This window comes from Garra rufa, chromosome 10 (genome assembly GCF_049309525.1).
Source record: "Garra rufa chromosome 10, GarRuf1.0, whole genome shotgun sequence".
Taxonomy (NCBI): Eukaryota; Metazoa; Chordata; class Actinopteri; order Cypriniformes; family Cyprinidae; genus Garra; species Garra rufa.
The window spans coordinates 25,713,594-25,729,947 of NC_133370.1; the positions used below are offsets into that span (position 1 = coordinate 25,713,594).

The following is a 16,354-nucleotide window of genomic DNA, read 5'->3' on the forward strand; positions in this document are numbered from 1 at the left end:
AAACATTCATAGGAGAGTTCACAGATATTATTATGGAAGTATTCTTGTTAGAAAAAAAAAAAAGACCCGTTTGTTTCTTAAGTTAATCAGCACTAGGAAGAAAAACACTCAAAGCACTGATAAAACAAATCAGGGGATTCATATAGTTTATTGATAACACAAAAATGTTCTCTCTTAGTAAAGTAACACTACCGGTTGTATTAATTATAAATGAACAATAAACAAAATCAGAGAAACATCAATGTTGAAATCTCACACTAAAGCTAGTATTTTAAGAGTAAACCAAGTTCCAACCCTCAAACAAATCAAACATTTTTAAGAGAAATAAAAGAACCTCCACATGACGATCAGCGTATAGCACCTTGTTCTGCTTTTGCTTCTACTATCTCAATGTTATGATTAACATCACTGATCATCTCTCACAGAGACAAAAGGTCTTGCCTTCGGTCTATATAAGGGGTGGTCTCTAAGGACTCACAATGGCCTGAGGTTAAATTTAGCCAGATGGTAACAAAAAGATCTAACAGTAACTAATGCGCTGCCTTATGGTTTCTTTTTAGATGCAGACTTCTTGGATTCTTTGCCTTTTCTATTTTTCTCAACCTTTTTACCATCATCGTCATCAGCAGCAGTAGGTTTCTCATGAGATTTCTTTTCAGCCTCTGGCTTTTCCTTCACCTCTTCCTTTTCCACCTTCTTAGTCTTCTTTGCTTCTTCAATTTCTGCCATTTTCTCTCTTTCTTCCTTCTCCTTTCTAATTCTTTCCATGGCCTTTTCCACATCCTCCTTTTCTATTCTCTCCCCCTCCTCTCTCAGCCGAGCCTCAGCCCTCTCCCAAGCCTTGGCTTCAGACTCCTCCCTGATATGGTTCAAGGTCCTCTCCTCCTCCTCTTTGGCTAGGATGTTCCTCACTTCCGCCAGGGCCAATTTAGCTATCTTCCTAGCCTCCACTCTTTCGTGGATGATGGTGAGCTGCTGTTTCAGAGCTTCCCTTAGCTTCAACCCAACATCTTTGGCTTGGGAAAGCTCTGGGGAGAGACTTTGTTTGATGATGTGATCATAGTAACTAAATCATATCACTACACACCTCAAGCAACAACGCAATTAGTTGGAATGATGCAAAACATTTCACATCAGAACTCCCTCATTAGTATGTTTATGATATCCTCTACACCAGTGGTTCTCAACTCATTTAACTTGACGAATGCCCAACAGAATATCCAAAGGCCCACCATGTAGGCAAAACATATTTCTGCTGTAATTATGACAAAGCTGCTAATTTTCATTTTTTAACAGAAACTGCGAGTCTTGAAGTCAAAAGTGTACATACACCTTGCAGAATCTGCAAAATGTTAATTTTAATTAAAATAAGAGGGATCATACAAAGTGCATGTTATTTTTTTTTTATTTAGTACTGACCTAAATGGGATATTTCACCTAAAAGATGTTTACACAGTCCACAAGAGAAAATAGTTGAATTTATAAAAATGACCCATTTGAAATGTTTACATACACTTAATTCTTAATACTGTATTACCAAAATAATCCACAGCTGTTTTTTGTTTAGTGATAGTTGTTCATGAGTCCCTTGTTTGTTCTGAACAGTTAAACTGCCTTCTGTTCTTCAGAAAACCCACAAATTCTTTGGTTTTTCAGCATTTTTGTGTATTTGAATGCTTTCCGACAATGATTGTATGATTTTGAGATTTGTGAAGTTCACACTCTTGGCGTCTAATGCATTGTTTTTTCCTTCTGGAGCATCAGTGAGCATTTGAACCTTCTGTAATAGTTGCATATGAGTCCCTCAGTTGTCCTCAGTGTGAAAAGATGAATCTCAAAATCATTCAGTCATTGTTGGAAAGGTTGGAAAACAAAAATGCTGAAAAACCAAAGAATTTGTGGGACCTGAAGGATTTTCCTGAAGAACAGTGGGACAAACAAGGAAGTCATGAACTAACTATCACCAAAAAAAAAAAAAAAAAAACAGCCGTGTATGCAAACTGTTGAACAGGGCCATTTTTATAAATTTATAAACTTTGTATGATCTCTCTTATTTTGGTAAAATTAAGATTTTGCAGATTCTGCAAGGGTTTATGTAAACTTTTGATTTCAACTGTATATTAAATGAATTGACCACAATTCATGTGATTTCTGAAGTTCTTATAGGAAAAAAAAGAAAAGAAAAATAATATAATTTAAATGATTTAGGTCATCCTGTGGCTCCCTAAGTTTGCAATGGCTCCCTAGACAGTCCCGGCTCCCAGGTTGAGAATCACTACTGTACACATTATGTTAGACGATTATGTACTTAGGATGTGTTTTTTCCAAATAGCCTGGAAAAAAGTATACACAAGACTTACATGTGCATGTAGTTCTTTGTCAAGTCATCGTCCATGCAGACTCATAAATGTCAACTACAAAAGGTCATATTGTTAAACACTCCTTGGTTAAACAGAAACATAATACGTAGCCTAAAATATTTTATGTCAGCTTAGTCATGCAAACAGAAGCTAGTCAATTGAGAAAACTTGGAAGACTTTCAAAATCCCAAACCAAACTACTAGAGGCTAGTCTGCTGCATGCACTCAAAATCAGGTGTGCAAAAATACCTCCTTTTCTCCTGGAAACATCTTTCTTTTCATCTAGTGTAAATGAGATGGACAAATAAAGTCAGTGACTACGAATTAAAACAGTTGTACAATGTAACAGTTGCCTTTGAGGTCTTGAAAACTAATGATGTCAAGAAGTATACAGCCCATTCACCCACGTCTGACCTGATTCTACTGTTTGAGTCATCATGCACAATGCTAGTACACACATAATGATTGGTGACGCAAATTTTCAAATATTCTGATAGTAAAGTTACAATGTGCGTCAAGAAATCACTGTCTGCAAGTAGTGGATTTTTGTACAACATTTGAGGACAAGTAATCTTATTAAATGGATGGTTCACCCAAAAATAAAAATGCTGTCATTAATTACTCACCCTCATGTCGTTCCAAACTAGTAAGGCCTTCATTCATTTTCAGAACACAAATGAAGATATTTTTGATGAAATCTAAGAGCTTTCTGACCCTACATAGACGGCAACGCAACCAACATGTTCAAGGCCCAGAAAGGTAATCATTAAAATAGTCCATGTAACATCAGTGGTTTACCCATAACTTTATGAAGCTACAAGAATACTTTTTGCGCACAAAGAAAACAAAAATCAAGACTTTAACAATTTCTTCTCTTCCAGATTTCATCAAAAATCTCTTAATTTGTGTTCCGAAGATGAATGAAAGTCTTACAGGTTTGGAACGACACGAGGATGAGTAATTAATGACAGAATTTCAATTAAAAGGCAAACGAAACCAACAATGGAAAACAATGGCAAGAATTGAAATGCTTGAAGGTATAATTACTTAAGTGATAACGAAGGAAATAATAACTAACAATATTTCTGAATCTAAACTAAATTCCTAATTCCACACAAATAATTCTCTACACATCCAGACACAAAAGCAGCCATTTTGCAATTAATTCCTGATGTGTATGCAGTAAATATTATATTTTTGCATACAAAATATTTAATATATTCACATTCATAGCCCTCTCAATTCCCTCCTAGTAATACAGAAGCCATAAATATACACTATATTACTTGTCAGGCACACTGTTTCAGGTGCTTTAGATTGGCAGGTAGGAACTTGTTGACGGTTACAGAACTCTGGGGTTCAGGAGACGTTTCCTACACACGCCACTGAACTACTTCTTGGCTGATGAACTGATGAAGTTCCTGAATTGACATCCATGTGCAATCGCTTGATTAAATCCATTCAGACCATTGTACAGGTATTCAGCCTGAATTTTATTAAAGGGATAGTTCACCCAAAAATGAAAATTCTGTCATTAATTATTCACCCTTATGTCATTCCAAACCCGTAAGAGCTTCGTTCATCTTCTAAACACAAATTAAGATATTTTTGATGAATTCCAAGAGCTTTCTGACCCTGCATAGTCAGCAAACACAACTACCACGTTCAAGACTCAGAAAAGTAGTTAAGACATCATTAAAATAGTACACGTGACATGAGTAGTTCAACCGTAATGTTACGAAGACGGACACAGAAGAGAAGAAATTGTTAAATAAAGTCGTTATTTTTGCTTTCCTTACACATGAAAAGTATTCTTGTAGCTTCTTAAAATTTATCAAATCTGTGCCATGAATTTGGTAGTTGCTTTGTCGTCTATGTAGGCGAAAGCTCACGGATTTCATCAAAAATATCTTAAATTTGTGTTCTGAAGATGAATGAAGGTCTTACAGGTTTGGATTGACATGAGGATGAATAATTAATGACAGAATTTTCATTTTTGGCTGAACTATCCCTTTAATTGAGGTAATGCTGCAAAAGGGGTGGGATATAATTATACTGTATATCTAAGCTATCAATATCCTCTAAATCTCTGATAAAGGAGAGCAAAGGCAACTCACACGACATTGAAGAAACACAACAATGTAATAACTGACAGTGTTATGCAAAACTGGCTATTCAGTATGGATCAGTACCAAAAAAAAAAAGTTTAAAAGGAAATATAAAACTGCTATGGATGCAAATCACCCCAAAATGCAATTCTTTGTAATTATAAAAAGGCTCAAACTATTGAGATTCTAAAGACAGAGAAATGATAATCAGATTATAAACAAGAGGTCACATGTACAGTGTTAAATTGCAAGTCTGAAATAGAAATACATACTGTTGTTCATGATATAAGGTAACTGAGGCATGCAGCAAAGGTGATATGTTTAACTTACAGCACTAAGGTCATATGCAAAAGGTAAATAGTGTATTAGTAGTTGGAAACAGCCGTTGCTGCAATGAAGCATAAACTACACAAGTTCAATATTTACAAATATGTAAATGTTCATAATGACATCATCTTCTCAAGAGTTCACAGGTCCCAAAGTGACTGTTGGCGATCTTCCCAACAAAATATTTCTTCAAGTGTTAGGAACAGAATCAAGTCGTCAAAGGAGCAAGTCCTCCTCTAATAAAGTGCTTCTGTCACGACTGCGGTAGAAAACACGACTATTGATTTTGGAGGCCTAAAATAACGCATGTCTTTTGGCCCTGAACCCCTTCAGTCTGTGACGCGCCAGCAACATCCTCCGCTGCTGCCTCGGTTTCTTCATCCTCTAGCGTTTCAAAAGGACTCATAATGTCATAAAGGAAGGTGAAGAAACCTTGAAACCAATCAGTGCCCTCTTCTGCTAAAATATCGAGGACCTCCTCGAGGGAGTCTGAGTTTTCTTTGCTGCCATCTTTGGTCAGCCCTACGCAAACGGGAAAATAAGGAAAAAGAGAAAGAGAGGGAAAGAAAGAACAGTGGGAGAGCAAGAACATAGAGAGAGGGTGGTGTTGGTTTGCAAGGTTTAGTAGATAAGGATTTAGTAATTTAAAAAAAAGAGGGTAAAGATGCTATTAAAGCATAAGATGAAATGAGGGAGGAAAGGCACATGCAAGAAACATGGGAAGGACCAATGGGGCTGTTTTTGATGAATATGTCTCAGTTACTCGTGAAATCAGTTAAACTACATGCTAAGTGAGAAAATAAATCCCTTTATTTTCTCTTCTTGCGTTAAATGTAATATTGGCAATTTGATCTAATTACAAACTCATGCAATCAAGCAATAATCTCTCATCACTTCTTCTCCAAAATGGAATGTTGTTTGAACAAAATGATATTTAAATAAGCATGAAAAAGCTCCATGCACGTGCATCGCTCCGATTTATTTTGAAACTGCACAAAAGTGAACCAAAGTCAGTCATGCAAAACATCATCTGATTAAAAATTTTTTATGGGAAATCGCTGCACTTGCCTAGTAGTACTTTAGCATCTTCCACATCAAAGTCTCCATCACCGTCAGCATCATAGGACACAAGTTTACCTATTAAAGTAAAGGAAATTGATTTAGTCATCTGACACGGGTTGTGAATAATCCATTGTGCCATATATGGACCTAAATTAAATTGCTCTTTTTGCCTTATATCAAATAGTACAAGGTTTCTTGAACTAAGAAATGTCCTTAATATTATTTTAAATAATTCTATAGCAAATAAACTTGCATTATAACAACTTTTTCTTAAGAAGTCCTTAACAAACCTCAATACACTTACATTATCATGTTCAAATACAACATTCAAAAGTGTTGGTGTCAGTATTTTAGTTTTTGAAAGAAGTGTCTTATGCTCATTTTTGTGGAAACCATGATTTTTTTTTCACAGGATTCTTTGATGAACAGAGAGTTCAAATAAACTGAATTATGTTAAATAGAAAATGTATATAACATTATAAATGTCTTTACTGTCACTTTTGATCAAATTTAATGCATCATTGCCAAATAAACACTTTCAAAAACACATACTGACCCCAAACCTTCAGAGTACATTTTCATACACTACAAGTCAAAAGTTTTTGAACAGTAAGATTTTGAATGTCTTTTTTTAAAGAAGTCTTTTCTGCTCACCAAGCCTGCATTTACTTGATCCAAAATGCAGCAAAAGCAGTAATATTCTGAATAGGGGTGGGCGGTACACCGGTGTCATAGTCATCACCGGTGTGAGATAGCGCCACGACATGGATTTTCTAATACCGTCAATACCGGTATATTTAAAACATTAAATTTTCTTCAAACGTTCAGTTGTGGTCTGAATACCTGTCCTTATACTATATATCTTGTTGTAAATAAAAAAAGTAAAACATATTCGTATCAGCTTTGCAGGTGGTAAAAGGGGAGTGGCCATTAAACGGCTGGTGAAACATCGTGAAGAAAGGTCGGCCCTGTAGCCTATACCAGGGGCGGAGTGGCAATCGGGACGACCGGGACGACCGGGACTTTTCCCGAAAATGTACCAAAAAAAGTAATACCGTGATATTATACCGGCACCGTTCAAAAGATGAAAAATACCGTGATATTAATTTTAGGTCATATCGCCCACCCCTAATTCTGAAATATGTTTACTATTTAAAAGAACTGCTTTGTATTTAAATATATTTTAAAATGTAATTTATTCCTGTGATCAAAGCTAAACTTTCAGCATCATTACTCCAGTCTTTAGTGTCACATGATCCTTCAGAAATCATTCTAATATGCTGATTTGCTGTTCAACATTTATATTTTTATTGTTATCATCAATATTTAAAACAGTTAAGTGCATTTTTTTGGATTCTTTGATGAATAGAAAGATCCAAGATCAGCATTTATCTAAAATAATAAGCTTTTGTAACATTATACACTATACTATTCAAAAGTCAGTATAATCTTCTGGAGAGGAAATTACAGAAATTAATACTTTATTTAGCAAGGATGCTTTAACTGATCAAAAGTGATGATAAAGACATTTATAATGTTACAAAAGATTTCTATTTTAGATAAATGCTGTTCTTCTGAAGTATCTATTCATCAAAGAAACCTGAAAAAAAAATTCTACTCAGCTGTTTTCGACATAATAATAATAAATGTTTTTTAACAGCAAATCAGCATATTAGAATGATTTCTGAAGGATCATGAGACACTGAAGACTGGAGTAATAATGCTAAAAATTCAGCTTTGAGTCCACAGGAAGAAATTAAACTTAAAAATATATTCAAATAGAAAACAGTTATTTTAAACAGTACAAATATTAAAATGTACAGTTTTTGGCATACTTTGGACGAATAAATGCAGGCTTGGTGAGCAGAAGAGACCTTTTAAAAAAAAAAAAAAACTCATATTACTGTTCAAAAAACCTTTGACTAGTAGTGTAAATGTAGTGTACAGTTATATTAAAGTATGGAAAATCACACCAAAACAGAACTAATAATCAAATGACAGATCACTTCCCCACTTTAACTGTAATTTAAAATGACAGGTTCAAAGAAATGAGATATATGGTGGTGATTTCATTCACCGGTTCAGATGTCATACCTTGTAATACCTCTGAAAGATTATAGCGCAAGTCCTTTGCTTTGGCTGCATGCAAATTAAGGCCAGATATACAAAAATGCATTACATATAACATTTATGTAATAAGTATTTTTAAAACTACAATCACGATATACACAAAATCCGAATAAGAGAAAGCAAAGACTCACCAATTACACCCTGATAGTCAACAAGGTCAAAATACACCACAGCTACAGAGGTCCAGACGCCCAGCAAAGCCAAAACCATGAACCAAGTGAAAAACGAGGTTCCTCCTCCAACCTCTGCCTTCTTTCCATTCTTATGCGCCTGCTGTGGCTTGGCGTCTGAATCATAAAAGAATAAGATTAGATTACACACAATGACAGGAAGAAATAAATAAAAACTAAAGGTTACGCAAAATGCATTCATTTAACAAAATCAAATCAATGCAGCACAGCAAAACCCTTGTGTGAACGAGGAATGCATGCTCAGAATTAAACCATGACTTTGAAAGTAAGATTAGTCCTTTAGTATTACAGTACACACAAGTTTTTACTCAAGGCCACCTGTTAATAGACTATGTAACATTAGCTTTGAAGCTGAAAATCTGCTGGAGACCAATCAATTCTTTCTATATTCAAATGCATGAGTAAGTTCCAAGGGATTTTGGTTCAAATGAAAGATTCCCTTTAAGATGTTTAAAAATTCCATCTGAATCTATAGTAAGCACAAGGTGACAAAAGTCTAAAAGTGTGTAGTTATTCTGAGGTCTGTTGACACTCCTCATGGAACCGCGGTATAAATACATCTGCATTCAGAGCTCTAGTGGGAAGAATGAACAGGTGTTTTGTCCGCTACGTTCTGCTAGGTCAAACCACACATTTGTTCATGCGCACATGCACACTACAAACGTTAGTAACAGATATACAGATAGCAATACCTACACTAAAGTCTTACGACAAAAGAAATTCTCTTTATAGTTTGTACAGGTGTCAAATACAAACTGACTGCACAATGAAACATTATAACAACACAATTCAGGGCACTTAAGGCATCTTGTAAAAATCTTGTAAGAATCAAAATGCTGCTGCTCAGATACTCAAAATACAAATTAAACGTTAAAATTTAGTATGCAGTATTATTATATTCATTTTCAAATGTTAAGGCTTTCTCTCACACCCCTGGGATTTATTAAATGTCATCAGTTGTTGTAAAAGGTTATTTCAAATCATAAAAATACTACTATACCGGTTTCTTCGTTCACCACCTTGACCTCTGCATTCGGCTCCCCCATTCCTCCAAGCAAAGTGGGGAAGAAGAAAGCGTCTTTAACCCCAATCCTACCCCAAACCCCTGTACAACAGCAGGTCTCCTCCCTTTTTGTTCCTTGTGAATTGAGCCGGAACTTAATATGGAACTCGACCAGCAAATGGATTATTTTTAGAACTGTCTGCTTGAAAGCCAGAAAATCTCAAGCACTCATAAAGGGTAGAGGCAAATCCCACTCCATCCCGTCACATATGAAAACTGAAAAGGCTGATTGGTCATCCAAATTTCTATACTTAACGAAAGTGTAGCACACAATGGAGGACACTGTCGTCACATGCATGCGTTTTAATGACATGCAAATCAAACTTTGGAAGGCATTTTTTAGCCGCCAGGCAGAGGAGCATTTAATTCTTGGCAAACTTACAGCAACTCTCTTGCCACAGAGCCATTTATTTTCCATACAAGGACCGGTCTCCCGAGTTTCTTGATGAAATAATAAACATGTTAGCGGTGGCTTCTGCTTCGATTTGTCAAAAACAAACTAGACAGAGCTAAAACAGAAAAAACTGCATTATACTAACATTTTCAGCTAAGTAAAATGACCATAATGTACTTAATAATCTATCACCACCAAGAATATCACTCAAAATCTCCCTCTTGTGCTCTCTAGGGATGCATTTATGTGATCAAACTGAAATATTACCAGTTTAAAATAACTGGTTTCTATTTAATATATATATATATATATATATAAATAAAATGTATTCCTGTGATTGCAAAGCCAATTTTTTTACTCCAGTCTTACTTTGATCAGCACCCTTGCTTCTTATTTATATATAGCCACTATTTTGTAGAAGGCGGGCAAAATGGCAATTTTCATTTTAGATTCAGAGTTACAGGGGGGTAAAATGAATTGGTAGTTCTATTAGTAAAATCTGATTACTTTAGCAATCTTTGTTGCATTATGTACAAATTGTGATCATTAAAAATGGGAAAACAACATGGTAAGTGTTTCTGCAAAGTTTGAATGCCTGTAACTAAAGAAGTATTAAAGGAGTAGTTCACTTTCAGAACTAAAAATTTACAGCTAAGGTACTCACCCCCATGTCATCCAAGATGTTCATGTCTTTCTTTCTTCAGTCGTAAGGAAATTATGTTTTTTGAGGAAAACATTTCAGGATTTCTCTCCATATAATGGACTTCTATGGTGCCCCCGAGTTTGAACTTCCAAAATGCAGCTTCAAAGGGCTCTAAACAATCCCAGGCGAGGAAAGAAGGGTCTTATCTAGCAAAACAATGGGTTCTTTTCTAAAAAAAAAAAAAAAAAAAAATGCCCATCTTGTCTAGCTCGGCAAGACGAGCGCTTGAGATTAAGTATACAAGTTGTAAATGTTTTTAGAAAATAACCGATCGTTTTGCTAGATAAGACCTTTATTCCTCGGCTGGGGTCGTTTAGAGCTCTTTGAAGCTGCATTTAAACTGCATTTTGGAAGTTCAAACTCGGGGGCACCATTGAAGTTTATTATATGGAGAGAAATCCTGAAATGTTTTCCTCAAAAAACACAATTTCCTTACAACTGAAGAAAGAAAGACATGAACATCTTGGATGACAAGGGGATGAGTACATTATCTGTACATTTTTGTTCTAATAATAATTCGTTACATTTATATAGCGCTTTTCTAGACACTCAAAGCGCTTTACAGCGTCAGGGGTATCTCCTCATCCACCACCAGTTTGCAGCATCCACCTGGATGATGCGACGGCAGCCATAGTGCGCCAGAACGCCCACCACACACCAGCTTACTGGTGGAGAGGAGACAGAGTGATGAAGCCAATCGGAATATGGGGATGATTCAGCCAGGAATGCCAAGGTCACACCTCTACTCTTTTCGAAAGACATCCTGGGACCACAGAGAGTCAGGACCTCGGTTTAACATCTCATCCGAAGGACGGTGCTTTTTGGCAGTATAGTGTCCCCGTCACTATACTGGGGTGCTAAGACCCACACAGACCACAGGGTGAGCACCCCCTGCTGGCCTCACTAGCACCTCTTCCAGCAGCAACCTAGTTTTCCCAGGAGGTCTCCCATCCAAGTACTGACCAGGCTCAACCCTGCTTAGCTTCAGTGGGCGACCAGTCTTGGGCTACAGGGTGATATGGCTGCCTTTATGAAAAGTGAACTACTCTTTTAAAGATATCCTAATACTCTTTTAGATACTGGGTCTGAACAAATAAAATAATTGCTTAAGTCAACAGATTTTACTAATATAACTACAAATCTCTGTGTAAAATCAAGATAATGATGCTGCCATCTTTCTGAAGTCATTTTTAGCCTCCCAGTAACTTGACTCTGAATCGAAGGTGAAAATTGCCTATTTGACCTCCCTCTACAAAACAGTGGATTACTCAGTAAATATTAATAACATTTGATATTTTAGCTTTCATCACTATTGAGCCGGTGAAGTTTTTGAAATTTGGTTGATTTGACACAGAATGACCCATATATGTGCTAAACTTTTACTTGGTCTCCAACTCAAACACTGGTGAGTAAAATCTAAGAATTTATTAGCCAATGGCTAATGTTAGACATCATTTAGTCGCCTATAGAGAAGATTCAATTGCATATGCTAGTAATTTACTCACATTGTAGAGGGTTGTAATAGTTAATCCTGCACTGATAAAACATTTGAATCTTTGAGCTAGATCAAAGCTGCAGGCAGTGTTTGGAGACAAGACACACCCACTATACACACACTCAGCTCGTCTCTAAATCTACAGTCAAATGGCTTCCATTGTTACCCAATCAACATCTTCCCCTCCACCGTTTATACCTGCTATGACAAACAGTGCTTCATACGGCTTTTGTCAATGCTTTGACTATGCTTTTGTGGCACACAATGTTCATCGTCCAGCTTGCATAACACTGTAGTGGAATGTATGCCTTGAATTACCCTCTCTTCTTCAGTCATATCTACACACCCCACAGCGTAAAGCAAGCAGTTCCTGTCTGGTCACACGAACAAACCCTGGACATTAACCCCTTGTGTGATTTTATCAGCATATACACCCCCGACTGGAATCCTGAATGACCAGCTGACACTGCTTTAGAATAATACATTATACACTGGTTTAAGTCTAGTGGGTTGTCTAATGTCACAACACGAGTTCAAATGTTAGGCTACATATAAATATTATTGCCATACTTAAGAATAGCTGGACTGAATGATGTTACTTGTTAAACACAAAATATTCTGAGATGCACACTGCATTTACCAAAAGCAAATAAAATATTTACTACAAAAAACTAAACATGACAGAGAATTTCATTGAATTAAAGGGTTCAACGAGTTCACCCAAAAATGAAAATTCTGTCATTAATTACTCACCCTCATGCTGTTCCAAACCCATAAGACCTTTGTTCATCTTCAGAACACAAATTAGGATACTTTCATATATTTCTGGCCCTTGAACATGGAAGGACCCCTGCTGTCTATGGAGGGTCAGAGAGCTCTTGAATTTAATCAAGAACATCTTAATTTGTGTTCCTAAGATGAACGAAGGTCTTACAAGTTTGGAACAGCATGAGAGTGAGCAATTATTGACAGAATTTTCATTTTTGGGTGAACTATCCCTTTAAATGCCCATGAGGAAAAACACACATGCAAGGTTATTTAAACAGAACAGTGAAATCAATGGAGAAATCCTTGATAAAAAAACAAACGCAAGCACATCATGACAGACTGTCATTTCTTTACCATTTCTGTGGGACCCAGCAAGAAATTGTCTGCAGCTGAAAAGATCCCTGAAAGTAATGATTTAGACATTTGATAAAAGAGGGCATTGCACCACGTTATAACCATCTGAGCTCTCCTTTCAAAGCAGTGCACTATAAATGCATCAATCTAAGGATACTGGTTTTGTAAATGTTTTCCTTCAGTACACATTTAAATGGGTGTGGCTCTAGATTATCATCATTACAGGACAAGTTTTCCATGATGGATAAACACCATAAAATGTAATGTTTAATGGACAGAAATGGAATGTGAATGCTTATAGAGGGTTTGCACTTGAGTCACGATTTGGTCAGTTACCCGGATGCACGGCCATATTGGAGATATAATATCTGGTCCAAACCAAGGAATAAATGTGTAGAAGCTGCTAAATCATGTAGAAAAGGACTTAGTAAACGGAAAAAGGGTGTAATATTTTGACAAACTTAAGTTAATAAGTGGTAAAGATACATACAAGCAGTACTAATTAAGATATTAGCCTAATATTTTATCTACCTGACTGGAAATGATAAGAACAAATATCCATGCCATCTGAATTCTTGCCCTGGAAATCCCGGTTCAGTTTGGCCAACCACAAACGCCTTTTGTTGCTAATTTTTGGACTCTTCTCCTAGATTTGTTATAACTTTTGGCAGTCTAGAGTACTTCAAATGTTTTTCCCAGTCTGACCAATTAGTACAGCCCAAAACATGACAATAATTGACCATTATCAGCAGGAATAATCAGCAAAATATGCACGTTTCCTTTGGTTCAGTGGCAATGTTTATGTTCAGTGCCACCAACTTGGCCGATTGATCGCATCAAGAAAACCCTCTATATCAAATAATAAATGGTGGTTCAAGTGGCAACTCACTGACACAAACATATCAATAAAAGACAAATAAAAATTTGATGAGTAATCAGGCATCACTACATGGCATTTAATTCCTGTATTCAGGCATAAATGCATTTTTTCAAATCTGCCTGGTCTGCTTTATTGGCTCAAAATACAGAGATAACCACCGTAATAAATCAGGTTTTGAAATAAGACAGCCACATGATCAATTAAGCTTTTGCATGAATAAAAAAAGCTTGTCCATGAACTTTAGCTAACAAACATAAATAGAAAGTGCACAGCGGCCCTGACAAACAGGGTAACACACACACACAACACCAAATAACGCCAAAAAAACAAAAACAATTCTACAGTGTAAACTTAAAGTCAGCTCATATGATGAAACTTCACTATACCCGTGTCTAAAATTTCACTACTTATATTTCAATGCAGAAGAAAGTGGTTTTCTAGTAATTTGAGAGACTTCTGGTTCATATGCTGCCGTAGGGAAACAACGAAAAGAATAACATCATGCAGTAAATGGTAAAACTGTTTGCAACACTGCGTTCATAATTAAGATACATTAAAATAATATGGTAAACACACCAGTTTGTAATATCAAGCTGCAAAACTAGCCATTTTGTACAGCTAAAAATAGCTGGAACTGCATGAGACCGGAAGCCAGACACATTTAATTTACAAATGGCCCTGCAAAATAAGGTGGATAGGGGTTTGTGTAACTTCAACATTCCTATAGTTAATCTACCACTCGACTTACATAATAGCCACTAAAGTCAATAATATTAGCTAGATAGCCAACCCAACACCCGGACGTTGTTAACCAGCGGTGGGGTCCTGCTGTGTGGCGGACTTTCTTTTTAATTACAGGGTGTGTGGGGACATGGGACCCTAGAGGCCACGTGTAACCCCTCCCACACTCTCCCAATATTGACACGTGAGCATTTAAGAGCTCGCACTGGGGCAACTCTGGCTCCAGCGATGTGCAAACATTTATCTGAAAATATAGGTCATTTGCTGTCGGAATTAACAAACAGTACTATAAACTAGGCCTGGCGCTGCTCCTGCAATGCTAAAAGCATGCAGAAGTTCTGCAAACAATCCGATCAGTTTTCACACTGAGCTTTCACAAGTTCAGGGGGATTTAATACACCCCTCTCAGTCTGTTTCGGAGAGAAAAGTTCTCACTTGCTTAAAATGCAGCAATGATTGAACTATTTGTGGTTACGGTGTAACACAACTAACGTAGTTTGACTGAAGTCGACACAATACACTGGGGTATTTGCGCCTTTATAATCTCTACACAGTGCATTTAAAATAGATAAACAAAAATCAATCCTGCCGCTCGATTAACTTTCAGGCCTTCGTAGAAATACGTATTTCTGACGAACAAAACATAAACATACACACCTTTTTTAACTTGTCCTTTTGCGTTTTTCTTGGCCATTGCGAATGGTAGGTCTTCGACGTTTCTTGTTCTGTAACAAATGAATTGACTGTAATTCCAGTCTCAGTTCTGGTACTGATGCCCTGCAAAATCAAATCCCTATGCCTTCATACACCGAGGCCCGTAGCAACCCATCCCCCTTTTGAGTGACTAAACGGTCGACCAATACCGTCCAGACAATGCCGTTGTGGGCGGGGAAAATCAAAATGTCATCCAATCGCTGAGCAGTGGCTGATGACTTATTCAATCGTGTGGATACCTGCGAGGTAGAACCGCCCAGTTCTTTCCTGTTTTTTTTCTGCCAGCACTGGAACGTGGCAAGATGGAAGGTTGGACTTATCGCGAGATCCAATCTGTATCTTTCACACAGTGCTGTGAATGCAAAATAATTTACATTATCATAATTCTTATCTATAACGGTCGAGTGTTTCGTCGTGTTATGTGTGACCTAAATAGAGCTTGCGAAGGTTGTGATTTACAAAATTATTGCAGCCTGGACTCTGGAAGTAAGATATTTTCAGCAATTTACTTGTAAAACTAGACTATAAAAACATACTGAATGGAACACAATTACGAGAGTATATATTTTTGTTTAATTAATTTACTAATTCAAACGGATTTGGTTTAAAATCGAAAACTGTACTTTTGTCTTGGTACAAATTGTTCCATTGACTTTAAGTTGTGCCCCACCCCCCTTTCTGCTTTTGTCCACCTCATCCTTAAGTGACTGAAGTAGTGTGGAACTTTACACTTATAAGTTTAAAACTTGTTCAAACTTATTTATTTAATTTATTTAGTAACTATTTTCAAACTGTTATAAACTCTCTGACAATCATATAGGATAAATTAAAAAATACATATTTTTTCATTAATTATTCTTTTGAAATTTCCCCATCCTAAAAAAAACATGTTAAAACAAAAGATAAGAATTTACAATTACTATTAAGTTTTGTGTTCACCCAGTTTAATACAAGGAGTGAAGTACTGTTTGCTTTTCAGATGCAATAGTTGTGAAGATAAAATTCAGCTGAAAAACACACCCAGATCCTGTTGGACAAATGGGATAATTTCCCTAGGAAAGTGC

The 16,354-nt window shown here is 36.5% G+C and overlaps 1 protein-coding gene across 3 annotated transcripts; it reads right to left on the reverse strand.

The window, feature by feature from the left end:
• Positions 1-129: 129 nt before the first annotated feature.
• On the reverse strand, positions 130-15,392 carry LOC141344959 (uncharacterized). Of its 3 annotated transcripts, none has more exons than XM_073849862.1 (6): positions 15,234-15,392; positions 8,119-8,274; positions 7,952-7,996; positions 5,864-5,932; positions 2,610-2,642; positions 130-1,028 (listed from the first exon to the last, which is right to left on the reverse strand). In XM_073849862.1, exons 1-6 carry the CDS (start codon positions 15,268-15,270, stop codon positions 544-546), a joined length of 825 nt encoding a protein of 274 aa, XP_073705963.1. In that variant the 5' UTR covers positions 15,271-15,392; the 3' UTR covers positions 130-543. The 3 variants fall into 3 exon arrangements, with proteins under 3 accessions (XP_073705963.1, XP_073705962.1, XP_073705964.1); XM_073849861.1 differs by lacking the exon at positions 15,234-15,392 and adding an exon at positions 9,179-9,336; XM_073849863.1 differs by lacking the exons at positions 7,952-7,996; positions 15,234-15,392 and adding an exon at positions 9,179-9,336.
• Positions 15,393-16,354: the final 962 nt, after the last annotated feature.

What these genes read in the sequence shown, in the direction of transcription:
- LOC141344959 (XM_073849861.1), bottom strand. Translation starts at nt 9,224, where the DNA reads ATGGGGGAGCCGAATGCAGAGGTCAAGGTGGTGAACGAAGAAACCG. An exon ending in GGTGGTGAACGAAGAAACCG is followed by an intron (nt 8,275 to 9,178) that starts GTATAGTAGTAT and finishes TTTATGATTCAG; the next exon opens with ACGCCAAGCCACAGCAGGCG. An exon ending in TGACTATCAGGGTGTAATTG is followed by an intron (nt 7,997 to 8,118) that starts GTGAGTCTTTGC and finishes ATTTGCATGCAG; the next exon opens with CCAAAGCAAAGGACTTGCGC.